Source organism: Rana temporaria, chromosome 6 (assembly GCF_905171775.1).
Source record: "Rana temporaria chromosome 6, aRanTem1.1, whole genome shotgun sequence".
Lineage (NCBI taxonomy): Eukaryota > Metazoa > Chordata > Amphibia > Anura > Ranidae > Rana > Rana temporaria.
In genome coordinates this window covers 179,608,107-179,624,963 of record NC_053494.1, presented here as the reverse complement: position 1 = coordinate 179,624,963, position 16,857 = coordinate 179,608,107, and the positions used below count along the sequence as shown (strand labels likewise).

Genomic DNA, 16,857 nt, shown 5'->3' with positions numbered 1-16,857 from the left:
AATTGGGAGGTGCAAATCACACTGATCTGCGGCTTTGAAATTGCACTAAAAGTAGAGAGATTTCAAAACCGCACTGGTTTGAACCAGACCAGGGCTTAGGCTCCTTTAACACTTGTGATCCTACTTGCGAGACCCCAAGTCGCAGGACATGTGAAATGCAATGTATTTCTCCAAGAGCCGTTCCAATTGACACTAAAGAAGTCACTGCGACTTTAGAAAAAGGTTCCTGCACTACTTTAGGCCGACTTCTGATGCAATTTTGGTCCAGATCAAAGTCAGATCAAAGTGGATCGTGCAACTTTGGAGAGGCAGTAATGTAAGAGGAGCCATAGACCGACTCTGAAATATTCAGATGCATTGATCCTGGAAGAGTCACAAGAGACATCATTACCCAGAAGTCTTACTGCTATTCCCAGGCCGATAGGAGAGGGCAGCCGTCACTCCCTGGATGATGAAACACACACAGTACTAGGTCCCAAATTACAGGGCTGTCAGACTATAATTTAGGATTCACTTTGTGCTTTTTTGTGTGTTTAGAGCTATAAAAGTTTACAGTTTGAACGTGTACATTGAAGCTGCAGCTTTTAGACCAAAGCCAAACAACCCGCAGGCAGGAATTTTTGGAGTAACCACAAGATCCAGCATGCCTACCAGTCTTTACCTATATATAAAACTAGACTAGACTAATCTATACCATAATTAAAGTTGATCGCTAATATGATCGTCACATCTGGGGCAATTTTTACACTGTTCGTTAAAAAAAAATCTGCATTTTTTTGCTAGAAAAATGTAAAACCTCCAAAACATTAAACCTTCTCACTGTAAAAGTGATCTCTACAGATGCCCGGATCACTTTTACTAAACAACTTATAGCTGGCAAAATAAATAATTATAAAAAAAAAATAATAAAAAAAGAAGACGTTTTAAAATGGTCTATAGAACATAAGGTAGTTCGAGTAGATGCAAACCGGGTCACCAAAATCCTATTTATGCATATGGGAGGGAGATCACATGACCATTACCGGTGATGATGAACAAAGTTGTTTAGCATTTTGATATTTATAGAGCTCCAGCCCCACCCCCCCCAAAAAAATAAAAAACAATCTCGCAATGTCGGCACCTCAGCTAATTTTGCAATTGGCTCCCGGGCGCTGCCGCCATTCCTTGTAAGAAAAACCGTCATTGAATCCTTGCGGCTTCATAGCCGCTCCCCAACTGTGCATGCACAAAGCACAATGCACTTTGTGAATGGCCCAGCGCTGGGCAAACTTCAAACTACCTGACAAAAATAGGTACCTGCTACCCCCTCCCCAAAAAAGGTGCCAATTGAGGGGGGGGTGGGGTAATGGGGAAAGAAGCAAACAAGCAAAGCTTCCTCTTTTTAGTGCAAGTCTGCTTTAAGGATCCTGCCATTAAAGAAGAACTGTAGTCTGCTCATATAATTTGTGATAAAAACCATCATTGCCATCCTGAAGCTTCCCTCAAACCACCTGTTGGAGTATTTGTGTACTTGCTAAATATGCTGCAGAAATCTCCCTCCACCGAGTCTGGCTGCAACCATTTTAACTGTGGGCAGCTGAAGCTGCTGCCTGTTCACTTCCTGGATTTACACAGAGGCACACCTCCAGCCCTCATTGGCCCTCTTAAATGAGAGGGAACGAGAGGGAAGTATGATGTCATTATCCTAGGTTTTTACCAGACAAGAAACAGGAAGTGGGCTGTATAAGGTATTTACTGGCAGAAAAAAAGAAAAACATTTTATGTTTTACTATCGAAAGTGAAAACTAAGGGCAGAAGATTTAATAGCTGGAAATTTGTGGATTTTTTTTATTTATTTTTAAATGATGACTGAAGGTTCGCTTTATGGTTGTAGTTGAAGTATTTCCTGTCAGAGTAACAAGCTCTGTCCTTTCCTCCCATTTGTGCTCCTGTGTGGTCACCAAGTCACACAAGCTTCTGACCGAGGGTGCAAGGGGCTGTTTCAACACAGATACACAGACATGGTGCACTGTTGTCACCATTAGGAGAGAAATGCCACATAATGCATGCACTCCTGAAGTGACTAAGACCAGACATCTTCAACCTAGGAGGATGTAGAAAGAAGATCAGCAGCACGGAGATGCAACAAAAAGGATAAAAGGAGCTTACAACAAGCATAAAAACAAAACATTTTTTTACGATACGCAATACTTCAGAAGACTAAAGTGACAGTAAATCTACAGCTACTGTAAAGGATTAAAATATCAAATCACTTCTTTTTAAAGAGCATTGAACAGCATTAACAAATTTACAGTATAGATAAAAGCTCTCCAGGCAAAAAGAAGAAATGTGGATGAATTCAGAAACATTGAATTCTGACATTTTCCTGCAAAGAGAAGACTTCCTGTCTCGTAATCCCATTGAAGGGCAGTGCAGGCCGCCTCAGATAAGCCTTCTTTAGCCTAAAATGGCTGATAAGATACAGCATTGGTTTGCATTTATCACCCCATGCTTTATACCGATAGGGAACAGAGACAATTCTTTCATCTACATACAAATCTTTATAGCTCTGGTACATAAAGGTATCCTGTATTTTCCAATACTTTTCCACCAAGGATTTTTGGTGCACACAAACAATATAGGTGTTGGTTTACTAAAACTTGAGTGAAAAAATCTGTTGCTGCTTTGCATTGAAAACAATCAGCTCCAGGATTTTTGTCAAATTGAACAAACTGAAATGAAAAGCCGATTGGCTACAATGCACAGCTGCCCCACCAGATTTTGCACACAATTCCCCTTTAGGCCTGGTTCACACTGGTATGATTTGAGATGTCAAATCGCATCTCAAATCGGCGGCATTTGCCGGCAATGGCACCGTCTTCTAATCGGTGCGACGCCGCACCGATTTCAAAAAGTAGTTCCTGTACTACTTTTTGCGATTTCGTGCCGCGATATACATTGACATCTGTGCATAAACCTGCACAGATGTCTCTGAAATCGCGGCTGCCAGCGGGAGTGAATCGCACGATTCAGTGTGAACCTGGGCTAAATGTCCAATATTTTGGATAAAATATAAACATGTCAAGTAGATACCTAGCATACATGTGATTATTTAAACTTGCACACGTCTGTAAAACGGCAACATAACATAGTACTTAATTATCCATAGAAAGCATTTAAACCCAAGGTCTGATAGTATAATTATTGCTCTCACTCTGACATTCATGGGGATACCTCACATCTAGTACAACCACCATCTACATATGCTTGCAGGACCCACATGTGTTTAAAGCATCCAAATTTCAAATTATATCCAAAAATTGAACTTCTGTTTTTGGAACCCTTCCCCCTCCGGTGTCACATTTGACATCTTTGGGGGGGGGGGGGGGGGACTGCAGATATCTGTCTAAGGCAGGTATCTGCACCCACTTCCGGAGTCGCGCTACTCCCTCCTTGGAAACACTGGTCCCAGGAGAGAGCGGGGGACCAGCAAGGGCGTGCCACGCCACTCGCGCATGTGCAGTAGAGAACCAGGCAGTGAAGCCGCAACGCTTCACTTCCCCAATTCCCTCACCAAGGATGGCAGGCAAAACATAAGCGCTTGCTCGGTCTCGGCTGCTGACATCGTGGGCATGCTTGACAGGCAAGTGTCCATTTTTTTTAAAGTCAGCAGCTGCAGTATTTGTAGCTGCTGGCTTTTTAAAAAAAAAAAAAAAATAATTTGGGGTGGACCTCCGCCAATCATTGCCCTCTTCTCCGTGACGCTCCAGCTTGTGGGAGGACTCTCGCCATCCTCACAAACACAAAGGCCTGCATTGTAGCCGATGACGTTAGATTGCCTGCGACCGCCAGAGGCTGCAGGAGCTAAGGATTACGAAACCAAAAGGACTTTTAACCGATAACATAGGCCTGGACAAATCTCAAGAGCCAAGAAGTCAATGCCCTTTAAAAATTACAGCTAGTGCCCAAATTATGAAGTTCTCTAGTTGTTGAGATGGCCGTAAAAAATAAAACCCTGCCGGCTCCTGGGTTGAACAGACTGGCTCCTAAACTCCATAATAGTCTGTGTGGCTGCGCTAAGATTTTTTATTGGGAAGGCATCAGGTTTCAAGCAGAAGCCAGTTGATGTCCGCTAGGATGAAATGCGTTGGGCGACGTTCGTGGTAATCGCCTTTTACCTTCCAAAAGAACAAGCTTGTTTTTATCTGCCAACTCCAAGTGTGAACCCCCTCTTTTTTTTAAATAAAAGACCTTACGGTCTTATGCTATGTGGATCCATTTGTTTTTCCATGTTCAATGCCAATGGAATGATTTAAAGTGGAGTTCCACCCATAAATATAACATTACATCAGTAGTTTTAAAAAAATGTCATTAGTCCTTTACGAATTTTTTTTTTTTTTTTTTTTTTTTTAGATGCCTTCAAAGTGTTGTTGCTAGGCAGAATAGTTAATCTTCCCACTTCCTGCACCTAGGTGCTTAAGCTTCACCGCACAGACTCCTGGGAATGTGGTGGGTGTAACTTTCCAGGAGTCTGTGCACTCCCAAGTCTCAAAGGATCAGGTGACTTGGACAGCACAGGTGCTGAAACCTGATCTGACACTGCTTGTGCAGCACTGAGCATGTTCGAGATCTGCAAGGCTGAAATCCAGGAAGTCATACAGTCTGGCTTCATGATGCCCACACTTAAGATGGCCCCAGTCAATTTCTATTTTATAAAGTGTCTAAATGCTGTAACAACCTAACAAAACGGACCTTAGTTTACAGGCCAACTTTACTAGAATACATTAAGCTTGTGTATTACAGGGGTATTTATATTTAAAAAGTGAAATTGTGGCCGGAACTCCGCTTTAACATTACGATCTTCCATCATCCATTCTTGAAGTCTACATTCCACCTACTGCTGCATTTTACAGAGTACTACATTGAGGACAAGTCCTCACCATGCCCGTTTACCCCATGTGCTGTAAGATACATGTGTCCACCTCATCTGGCAAGCGTGCCAACCTTACTTTTCATGACTGCACGTCATGATCAAGCACTTTTTCAAGATTCGATATTTAGACTTCACACTTGTATTGATGGTCATTCACGCCGTTGTGGTATATTTGATCAAGATGGACTGATATCCTATGCTTTTTCCCTATATCAAATGTCACAGTGATTTGTTTAATTGTATTTATTTCACCACTTTTGAGCGCTACACTATTCATTTATATTTGGCTCTTGTGTTGGCTGAATCAGCAAAGCGCTGGAAAAAAAAAAAAAAAAGGGAGCTTTTAGATCTATGTCACCAGTACCATGTCAGGATGATACACGGTCATTTATTTCTGCCTTTGCATTCTGAATGAATTAAATACGGAAGAGAGACTGTGTGTGTGTGTGTGTGTGTGTGTGTGTGTGTGTGTGTGTGTGTGTGTTGCTGATTCACAATGACTTCCAGGTCTCCAAAAAAGGCATACAGAGCATCTTATCTGCATACAACAGAATTGCTTGAGATTGGCCTGAAAGAAAATCACATCCGCACAGAGAAGAGCTCTTTTCCAGTAAGAGGCCTCACCCTTTTTTGGTGTGTATTTCAGTGCTAACACCCTGTGCTGCGCTGACAAACAAAAACACACAACTTCGAAGGTGAAGCACTTAATTAAGAGTTACAGGTGGAGTGAAAAATTTCAGTACACCTTCACTAACAATTTGTCCTTTAGAGCACAGCAAGGCAGGGTGTGTTTAATAGAATGCATTTTTATGGGTTTCCTTTGTTGAGCTGAATGAACGCAAGCACAAAAAAAAAAAAAAAAAAAAAAAAAAAAATCCAATACGCAGAAAAAAAAATATATATAAAAGAAAATATCTTCTATACAAAAAAACAAAAAAAAAATGCAATACGCAGATAAAAATATAAAAGAAAATATCTTCTATACAATAAAAAAAAATGCAATACACAAAAAAAATGCAATACGCAGATAAAAAAAATAAAAGAAAATATCTTCTATATAAAAAAAAAAAAAAAAAAAAAAAAAAAGTCAGCACCTGCGATTTTATTTTTTAAAGAAGTACGTAAAAAAAAAAAAAAAAAAACAAGATTTCCGTTTGCCTAAAGAAAATACAAAAACAAAAAAAAAAGGATAGCTCAACTTTTCACTGTTTTGTAGGCAAAACAAATACATTGATACAATTGTAGGATGTTTTATAACAATATTTGCTGCAAGCTCTTTAAATGTATCAAAAGATTAGTAGAGAGATCCTTGTTTTGTCAAGTAAGCAGCTTGTCATAATAAAAATAATAATAATAATAATAATAATAATACAGGATTTATAATTAAACCTTTTATCAAGAAATATTAGAATGGACGGATCACATATAAAATAATCAAGCAATAGAGCGTTTAATATAATGAATTTTTGTGATAGCTGAAGAACATCATTTCTGTTTCTCGTAATACACAGACGGATCCATTTCACATGCAGGATGAATAAAAAGGTCTCAATAGCTGGAGAGGGTCACCGATGTCATCATGTAAATGACAAGCCAAAGATCAGCCGTGCCCCCTCCCTCTCCTTGCCTGGAGTGATACACAAGGTCACAGTGCCAGTTACCCTGCATGTATAATCATACCGCCAGGATATAATGTGCAATGTATAACCCCCCCTTCCCCCGCCTCCTTACTGTACATTAAGGAGATCAGATCACACATCATCCACTCTGCCTACACAGCCCAGGATATTCAGCTCCTATTGATCAATCCTAATTCTATACATTGGATTACAAGGATCTCCCAGCAGCCCCATCACATCCTACAGACTACAGTTATAAATGCAGACTATATACCTAAAGTACTCAGTACAAAAAAAAAAAAAATTAATCTACTTTTGTATATAGCCAAATGATACTGTGCTATTCTCAAAAAAATATAATATAAATCTAAATTTTTATATATATATATATATATATATATATATATATATATATATATATATATATATATATATATATATATATATATATATATATATATATATATATATTACACAAACACACTATAAATACATGAATACGTATGCATGATTCTAACCCAAAAGCTTCCCTCCCTATGTTTCTCACACCCAAGATTATCAGATCCCAACCACTCTGTGTCCATACAGGATCACATTCTTCATGGATATACATCTCATCTTCAGTATAGGTTAAAACATATCCACACCACAGTTCCTTTACAAAAGTCACCAGATCCCACATGCACGCCAGATCCCAAAGACGTGCCTTTAGCTCTGTGCATCATATAGGGAAAGTAGGACCACCAATGTCCATCTTGGACCATATATCAGGACAGCAGATACGGAGTCCTCTGTGCCCACCCAAGTCAGAAAAACATAAGATACCATCAGATTTGTAATACAGTCATCATTCCTGCTCTCTTATAAAAGACAAAGATCACATCTGGGCATTAAATCTCTTTAGATTCCTCTGGGGCTGTACAGGGTTACATCCGGCATCCAAAGCCTATCACTCTCTGCAAGCTTTACATGTATGTGTCCCTGACACCAGATCACAGGAAAGACGACATCTGTCCAACTCTGAGCATGTACATGACAATGGATCACATCTCTGAGCATGTACAGGACAATGGATCACAGCTGTACAACCAGGACAGCAGATCTATACACCTATCTATAGCCATCTTTAACATTTTAAATCTCATCTGCACAGCAAAGACAACACCATTTTTTTGCTTGTACAGGACTACTAGATCACATATGTAACCAGGACAGCAGATCCCATCAGGTCCGAGTCTAAAGAGGACTCTACAACACATCTGTAAAACCCAAGATAGCAGATCCCATTTCCTACAAAAGGTCAGGGCTCAGGTGACCACATTTGTACAACCAGGATCAAATCAGAGCCCATTGCCTACAAAGGACACCAGATCACATCTGTACAACCAGGACCGCAAATCTATATCTGCACAACCATCTCCCTCTAGATCTCATCTGCAGAGCCAAGACAACAGATTCCATCAAATCTTTGTGCTTGTACAGGACAACTAGATCACACATGCAACCAGGATAGCAGATCAAATCAGGTCCCTGTACCTAAAGAGGACTCTACACCACATCTGTAAAACCAAGATAACAGATCCCATTGCCTACAAAAACAACAGCAGATCACATCTGTACAACCAGGACCCCTTCAGATCATTGCCTACAAAAGGACTGCAGATCACATCTCTACAATCAGATCCCATTGCCTACAAAGGGACACCAGGACCTCATCAGATCCCATTGCCTACAAAGGGACACCAGGACCTCATCAGATCCCATTGCCTACAAAGGGACACCAGGACCTCATCAGATCCCATTGCCTACAAAGGGACACCAGGACCTCATCAGATCCCATTGCCTACAAAGGGACACCAGGACCTCATCAGATCCCATTGCCTACAAAAGGACACCAGGACCTCATCAGATCCCATTGCCTACAAAAGGACACCAGGACCTCATCAGATCCAATTGCCTACAAAAGGACACCAGGACCTAGTCAGATCCCATTGCCTACAAAAGGACACCAGGACCTCATCAGATCCCATTGCCTACAAAAGGACACCAGGACCTTGTCAGATCTCATTGCCTACAAAGGACACCAGGACCTCATCAGATCTCATTTCCTACAAAAAGGACTCTGGGTCCCATGCAAGCAGCTAAGTAGCCCACCAGATCTCTATACCCATTACAGAATCCAACATCTGTACCAAGACTCCATCAGATCTCATTGGCTTCAAAAGGACACCAGATCACATCTGTACAACCAGAACCCCATCAGATCTCATTGCCTACAAAAGCACACCAGGACCTAATCGCCTACAAAAACGACTCTGGATCCCATGCAAGCAGCCCATCAGATCTCTATGCCCATTACAGAACCCAACATCTGCACACCCAGGACAGCAGATCCTGGAGACCACCCAGGACATTGGATCACATCTGCACACCCAAAACAGCAGATCCCATCAGAGCCCAATTGCCTCTTCTAGGACTAGATCACCTCTATGCCACCAGGAGAGCAGATCCCATACAAGACTGCAAATCGCATCTGTCCACCCTGGACAGCAGATCCCCCATTGACTTTATGGGACTAGATCACATCTGGAGAACAGATCCCGGTGTCTACACCAGATCCCATCTGCGCCACCAGGACTGCAGATCCCATTAGATCGCTGTGACTTGTAGTTCACCCAGGACACAAGGTCTTTCTCCGCCCAAGGCGGACCCTATAGAGAACACATCTGTGCAGCCACGACATCAGATCCCCGGGGATCGGGTGGGGAGAGGGAGGTCGGAGGGCGGAATCGGGAGGGTTGAGGGATCCCCGGGGACCGGGAGGTAGAGGGCAAAGTTGGGGGATCGGGAGGGTTAGGGGCATCCCCGGGAGGTAGGGAGCAAAGTTGGGGGAAAGGGAGGGTTAGGGGGATCCCCGGGGACCGGGTGTGGAGGTGATCCCCGGGGACCGGGAGGCAGAGTTGGGGTACCGGGTGTGATCTCTCACCTGCTTCCTATACGGGGTTCTCACAGGGTTGCTGCTACTTGGAAAAATCATCCCCGTTCCGGTGTCGGATCCCCGGCCGTGCCCGTCCTCCGGCAGCGATGAAGGTAACTTTGTATCTAAGTTTCCCCAAAGTCCGCTCCGGTCTCTCCAGCTGCGAGCGGCCAGTCCCGGGATACACAGCGCCCACCTTCCCCGGCTGTGCCCGTCCGATGCTCGCCCCCCGCTGATCGCTCTTCCTCCCGTTACCCTCTGCTTGGCGCTCCGCTCAGTTGGCTGACTCTGCTGCCATCAAAACGAATTCATTGATCTGCCAGAGACTTCCCCGCAGAGCCGATCCCACCTACCACGGAGCGCACCAAGGCTGGGCGACGGGGGAGGACTAGGAGGCTGGGGACCGGGGGATCGGGGCTTGGTACGGGGGACACGGTGAGGCTGGAGACGGAGGAGAATTGGGGGAGAGGTGTACCCGGGATAGAGATACACAAGACCGCCCCGCTCCTCCGGAATGACAGGGAGGTGGTGTGATCCGAACACCCCCCCCCCTCCGAGCTTAGAATGGTTTGCTCCAGCGAGCATACCATACATTCCACAGTGCAGCCATCACCTCCTTCCTGTGCTCAGAGCGGGCGGCTGCATGGAGGGTGCAGGAGGAGGGGGGATCGGCTGCTTGTCTGGGGGAGATCACCTGACAGCACCAGAGAAACAACTGCTGCACAACCTCTTTATAAAGAGATCAGCAAGGGAGGGCAATCTGACCTGGAGGACTACAAGTCTCAGCACACACTGACCCCCCCCCCACTTCTCAGATTTTAATAAAAAAAATACACACACACACACACACACATATATATATATATACACACATACACACACACACACACACATATATATATATATACACACATACACACACACACATACATATATATATATACACACACACACACACATATACACACACACACATACAGAGAGAAAGATATATATATATATCTATATATAAAATACAAATTTAAAAAAATATTAAATTAATGCTACATAAAATAAATCAAATCCATTTTAGAGAGAATATCTATCTCCGATTATAGATATTTTTTTAATAAACACTACATAAAATAAAACAAATCTATTTTAGCAAATATCTATCTATAATTTGAGATAGATGTAGTTTTATATAGCTTTAATAAAAAAATATATAATATAAATAAAGAAAAGGGGGAAGAGAAGGGGTGGATTGATGGATATCTCACCCCCCCTCCTTTTTTTTATTAAAGCTATATAAAAATATATAGATATATCTCAGAGTGCATATACATACATACATTTTTTTTTTTTTTTTGCCAAATTTGTTGCAGGGCAGATTAAAAACTGCAAATTTCAGAAAAACGCATGACATGCTTTTCTGCATCTTCTTTATTGATGTCTACTCTATTGAATCCAAAAATGCAAAAAAAACTTTTGTGTTTAAAAAATAAAATAAAAATAAAGTCTCTGACCCTTCCCAAAAATGCATTGATGTGAACATGTTCCATAGGAACCCACATTAAAAAGAAAACATGCGTTTCAGCAAAAAAGCATGGCGAGAAAAAACACCTTGGTGTGAAAGGAGCCTAAGGCTGGATTCACACCTAATGCATTTTTAGTGCATTTTGCAGATTTGCACTACACTCCATTTACCATGGTTTCCTATGGCACACGTTCTGTAGTGCAAATCTACAAAATGCATAGGTGTGAATCCAGCCTGAAACTGGAGAGTGCAAAATCTATATAAGAATACTCACATTTTAGTTATTTATTAAAGTTTGGATGAGTATTGAAGGTTGAGTTTTGAAGGTTAGAGCCCCAGCCAGGTTTTTTTTCTTTTTTCCCCCACAAAAAGCCAGGTCTTTACTACCGCCTATGTCCTCCCATGGTGGCCATACACACTTCAGTTTTATTATCCAATTAGTACAATCAAATTGGCAAACAACCAATAACCATATCTTCCCTTCTGATTGATTCAGACCAGATTTAGATTAGATCTGGTTATACTGCGCCAAGGCAGAGGTCAAATCGTCATCTCTCAGTACCCCGAGACGCTTAGTTCACGAATACCATTGCATTTCGATTAATCACATGTTGGGTTGCATGAGGTTAAATAGAGACGCCATCAATTCGCAATCATTTATCGAAAATCCCCTTCCCCATTGTCCAGTTCATCAATTGGGTTGTTGACTATAGATCGGTTATTCCCATCGGGCGAGTTCAGTCGGATAAGAAAATCAATCATTTATTGAAGCCATCATGGTGGCCGTATAGAGAACTGGATATCAGAATATTGTATCAATTACTTGCCACAGTTTCCCTTTCCTGGCACCAATCCATGGCAGCATTCACGTGGTAGTATGCTGCCATTTTGGCACCAGGAAAATATGATTAGCTCTATGAATTAAAGTGGAGGTTCACCCTATAAAAAATTTCTAACAATACATCCAGCCCAGTCCTGCATATAAAATGACACTGACCTTTTTTTTTTCTTTGCCGTAGATAGCGTTTAGCCGTGGAATTCACCGCGGCTTCCGGGTAGGGAATCCCGCGGGAGTGGGCATTCCTATTGTCATGCCAATTGATTGACATGCTAAACGACGGCGCACACAGCGCGTCACGACTTCCCGAAGGAAGCTCCCGCAGCGGCGCCGAATAGAGCCGAGCCGACCTTCCTTCGGGAAGTCGTAACGCGCTGTGTGCGCCGTCGTTCAGCATGTCAATCAATTGGCATGACAATAGGAACGCCCACTCCCGCGGGATTCCCTACCCGGAAGCCGCGGTGAATTCCACGGCTAAACGCTATCTACGGCAAAGAAAAAAAAAAGGTCAGTGTCATTTTATATGCAGGACTGGGCTGGATGCATTGTTAGACATTTTTTATAGGGTGAACCCCCACTTTAAAGATACATTTTGAGAGAAAAAAATAATAATTTAATGAAAAGGATTCTATGAATCGATCTGGACAGAAAGTCTAAATGTAGGAAAGTGGATGAATCATTAGGTGGATCAATATCAATAAGTGTATGGTGGATTGAACAATCTCTCTGATCACATTTTCCTCCTGGGTATGCGATCGTATGTAAAAACATTGCATGTATGGACACTATTATTGATCATATTGATCCATCCGCTTTCCTACAATCAGATTTTAGATCCAGACTGATCAGAATAAATTCTATTGAATTGATCAGTTTTAAACAGATAGATCAATATGATCAGGATTGGTGGCTACACACAGATCAATTTTGTTTTGTCAGCTGATTTATTGCCTGGGAGGAAAATACAATTGCAAAGATTGTTTGATGTGGCATACACTTGATTATATTGAGATATCTACTTTCCAAGGATTTGATTTTCTGTCTGGACCAACCAGAATAATCTCCAATCAAAGGCACTATGGGGGAGATTTACTACAACTGGAGAACTCAGAATCTGGTACAGCTGTGCATGGTAGCCAATCAGCTTCTAACTTCAGCTCGTTTAGTTAAAGCGGGGGTTCACCCTAAAAAAAAAAAAAATTTCTTTGTCTACCATGCCATCCAGCATACTAGCGTCAGCTACAGTATGCCTTTATTTTAATTTTTTTCGCTGTACTCACAGTTTAATCCATTAGTTTAGACTAGTAGGCGTTCCTATGAAGAGGGGAACATGATTGACGGCCGGCTATGGCGCGTCACGCTTCCCGAAAATAGCCGAAATAGGACTTGGCTCTTCACGGCGCCTGCGCAGTCAGCTACTAGTCTGTGCGCAGGCGCTGTATAGCGCCGCGAAGAGCCGAGTCCTACTCCGGCTATTTTCGGGAAGCGTGACGCGCCATAGCTGGCCGTCAATCATGTTCCCCTCTTCATAGGAACGTCTACTCCCCGCGGGTGTCTGAAACAAAACTAAATCGATTAAACTGAGTACGGCGCAAAAAAAATAAATAAAGGCATACTGTAGCTGACGCTAGTATGCTGGATGGCATGGTAGAAAGTTGTTTTTTAGGGTGAACCTCCGCTTTAAAGTAGAACTAGGAGCAATTTTTATTTTTCTCAGGTGATAGAGATAAAGGTTATTTTTAATTTTTTGCCCTCTTGGTCCCTATAGGGAGATTTACCTTCACTTCCTGTCCCAAAGCCAAAACAGGAAGCGAGAGAAAATCCCTGCAAAATTAAAGGGAATCGCATGAGGACCCCCAGGTTTCCTTTTATTACTTTTCTGGAGACAAACCAAAACGTGGGAATCTTACGTTCAGTGATAATGGGAAACAGGACAAAAAAAAAAAAAAAAGAAGGAGAGATGAACCTCCCTAACAGGGGCACAGGCAGCAATAAAAACTAACAGGCTATCCAAAACTAAAAAAATAAAAAATAATATTAGCTATACCGGTACATGAAGCTTTGACAATTAAACCTGGAAGCTGATTGGTTACTATACAGCGATGCACTAGATTTTGCACTCTCCAGTTTTATCAAATCAACCCCAGTAGGTTTCTTTTTCATAAATTTGATCAGATTTTTTCTAATCTGTGAAGGATCAGGCGATCAGATCATTACATGTGTGTTCATCATAAGTTCATGGCACATCAACAGAACCACATTTTTCTTCTGCACTGTATCTCTAGTGATAATCTATGATTGTATATAAAAATCATTCTGTGGAATAGATTGGAAGTGATGGGATAAGCCAATATTTTGGAGTTGTCACCAGAACAGGAAATGTATTTATTTTTTTCCTTGTGGGGGGGGGGGGGGCGCAAGTTTCCCTCATTTCCTGTTATCACTACAGGACAGGAAGTGAAGGGAAATCTTCCTAAAGAGACACAGATTGGGAAATTATAATAAAATAAATAAATAAATATATATATATAATATTTTATACAATGTGTGTGAAATATATATATATATATATATATATATATATATATATATATATATATATATATATATATATATATATATATATATATATATATATATATATATTATTTATTTATTATACATACACATATACACACACACATACATTTTAATAAAAAATACAATAATAAAAAAAAAAATTATGCTAAATTTTGATTTCATAGATCTATTATTCATTGATCAGCCACACTCCTCCAACTTATACAATACTTACATAATCACTACTGAACTGGAGGGACTTGCTCTGCTGTGCGAAGCAGGGGACATCATCGTCACGTGAGCAAGCTATACCAAAATGGCAACCACTGCAATGTATAACTAGACTTTGGGGTAAGGCGCTCATGTTTTCCCCAACACACTTAGCAGCTAGATTGCACGTAAAAAAATAAAAAATAAATTACACAATATAAAAATTTACATTAAAAACCAGAGGCTGTAGTGGCATGCATTTGCAGCTCTCTGTGGTCTGTGCCCTGCCTCATTGAGACTCCCCTGTAAAGGGCACTCCTAACTCCATGTTGGAAGATATATTAGGGAATAAATTAAGAGCAGGTATGCCTGGAGGCAGCCCATCCCTCCTTAAAGGCATAGGGGGTCATTAGAAGCCCAGCAAGAGCATAATGGCTGGGAAACCCTTTTTGTTGAGGTGTCTTGTGCAAAGCCCTTCCATGTGCGCCTTACTTCAAATCTAGTTATACATTGGAGTGGTTGTCCTTTATTTTTGTAGCTTGCTTGCTGGAATTGGCGCAGGAACACATTGGACACCTTCAGCTGCCATTGTGCTCTTTATAGTATTGTGTTCCTGCGCCTTTAAGGAGGAATGGACAACCTCCAGACATGCCTGCCCTTAATTTATCCATTGCTATATATGCTGAAAATTGGAGACCCTCAAATATAAGCGTTATGCTGGCCATACACTATACAAAAAATTGGCCAAAATTTGGTCATTTAGACAATTTGTTCCTTTTTTTGGACACAAAATCAATAATAGTTGGGACGTTTTTGAGCCCAAAAAAAAGGATTTTTTTTGCTGGCCGAACGATAAATTGAAAGGTTAATGTGTTTCCCATCCGAACTGTCTGCACTAGGTATATGTAAAAAAAACTAACCAATTTTTATTTTATTTATGTCCTCTGAACGATTTACCAGTCATTACATGATGGCACCATCGTTTGCGCTCACGGTCGAATGTTTATTTTTTTTTCAAAAATGGGTTCGGCCGATTTTTTATTTTATTTATATATATATAATTTTTTTTTTTTTTTTGTGTATGGCCAGCATAAGGATAGCACTTTACAGAGAAGCTAGTGTAGCTGCCACACAGAGTTGCAAATGAGAAATGTAGAAAAGCGACAGCAGAAAAAAAAACAAGTGGTCTATTAGGCTGCATTCACATCTAGGCGTTTTTACGCCTGTAGCGCTACGCCGCTGCCGCCAGAGGGCTGAAAACAGATGTCCCTCTATGGAGATGGTTCACATCTCCACGCCGGACGCCGGACGCCTGTCGCCTGCCACGTGAAAAAAGGTCCCGGACCTTTTTTTCAGGCGTCTTCGAGCGTTCGGCTAGGAGATGGGAATCATCTCCATAGAGGGGGTCATCTTGGGGCACATCTAGGCGGACAATACCGGCGTTTTGTCGCCGCAAATCGTGGTACAAAACGCCGCTATTTTTACCGCGATTTGCGGCGACAAAACGCTGCGATTTCGTCCGCCTAGATGTGAATGCAGCCTTAAGGCTCCATGCACACATAGCATTTTGTAGTAGTGTTTTAGGCACATTAGTGTTTTATTAGCATTTTTGCAGTAAAAGGGGGGGGGGGAGCTACAAAAAAAAAAAAAGAAACAGCAGCTGTTAGGAGCATTTCTGCTGGAAAAATTCTCCAGTAAACTCTACAAATTTTTTATTTTTTTTTCTGTGCTCCTAGACCAGTGATGGTGAACCTTGGCACCCCAGATGTTTTGGAACTACATTTCCCATAATGCTCTTGCACTCTGCAGTGTAGTTGAGCATCATGGGAAATGTAGTTCCAAAACATCTGGGGTGCCAAGGTTCGCCATCACTGTCCTAGACACTGAAGTTCCAAAAACGCTAATAGCCTAAAGTAGTGTGCATGGACACATAGGATGAAACTATTTAGATTCTAGGAGCTTAATGCTAGTGTGCATGGAGCCAAAGTCTGCTTTATTTATTATTATTATTATTATTATTATTATTATTATTTTAAATAGATCTGATTGTCCCCAGCATGTTTGCATGCAACAGCTTAGGTTTTATTGCAGATTATTAGTGTAATTTTGATTTTATTTGCAGGTTAGCTGGTAAGTGTGCTGCGGAAAAAAACTTTTTGTTTGTCGTCTTAATGGAAATTGATCAAGTTTTCAAGTGATTGTAAAGATTTACATTTATTTTTCTAA

The 16,857-nt window shown here is 41.4% G+C and overlaps 1 protein-coding gene across 11 annotated transcripts in view; it reads right to left on the bottom strand.

Annotated features, from left to right (window-relative positions):
• The window catches only part of RBMS1 (RNA binding motif single stranded interacting protein 1), a 497,047-nt gene that overhangs the window by 194,408 nt on the left and 285,782 nt on the right, over positions 1-16,857 (bottom strand). For 7 of the 11 annotated variants that reach the window (XM_040357876.1, XM_040357881.1, XM_040357879.1 and 4 more), the window contains exon 1: positions 14,657-14,800. The exons of 3 other annotated variants lie outside the window; for them this stretch is intronic. In XM_040357876.1, coding sequence (XP_040213810.1) covers positions 14,657-14,785 — 129 coding nt within the window. In that variant the 5' untranslated portion in view covers positions 14,786-14,800. Of the gene's footprint in view, positions 1-9,517; positions 9,959-14,656; positions 14,801-16,857 lie in introns of those variants that run through there. One more of the 11 variants, XM_040357885.1, reaches the window with a different exon arrangement.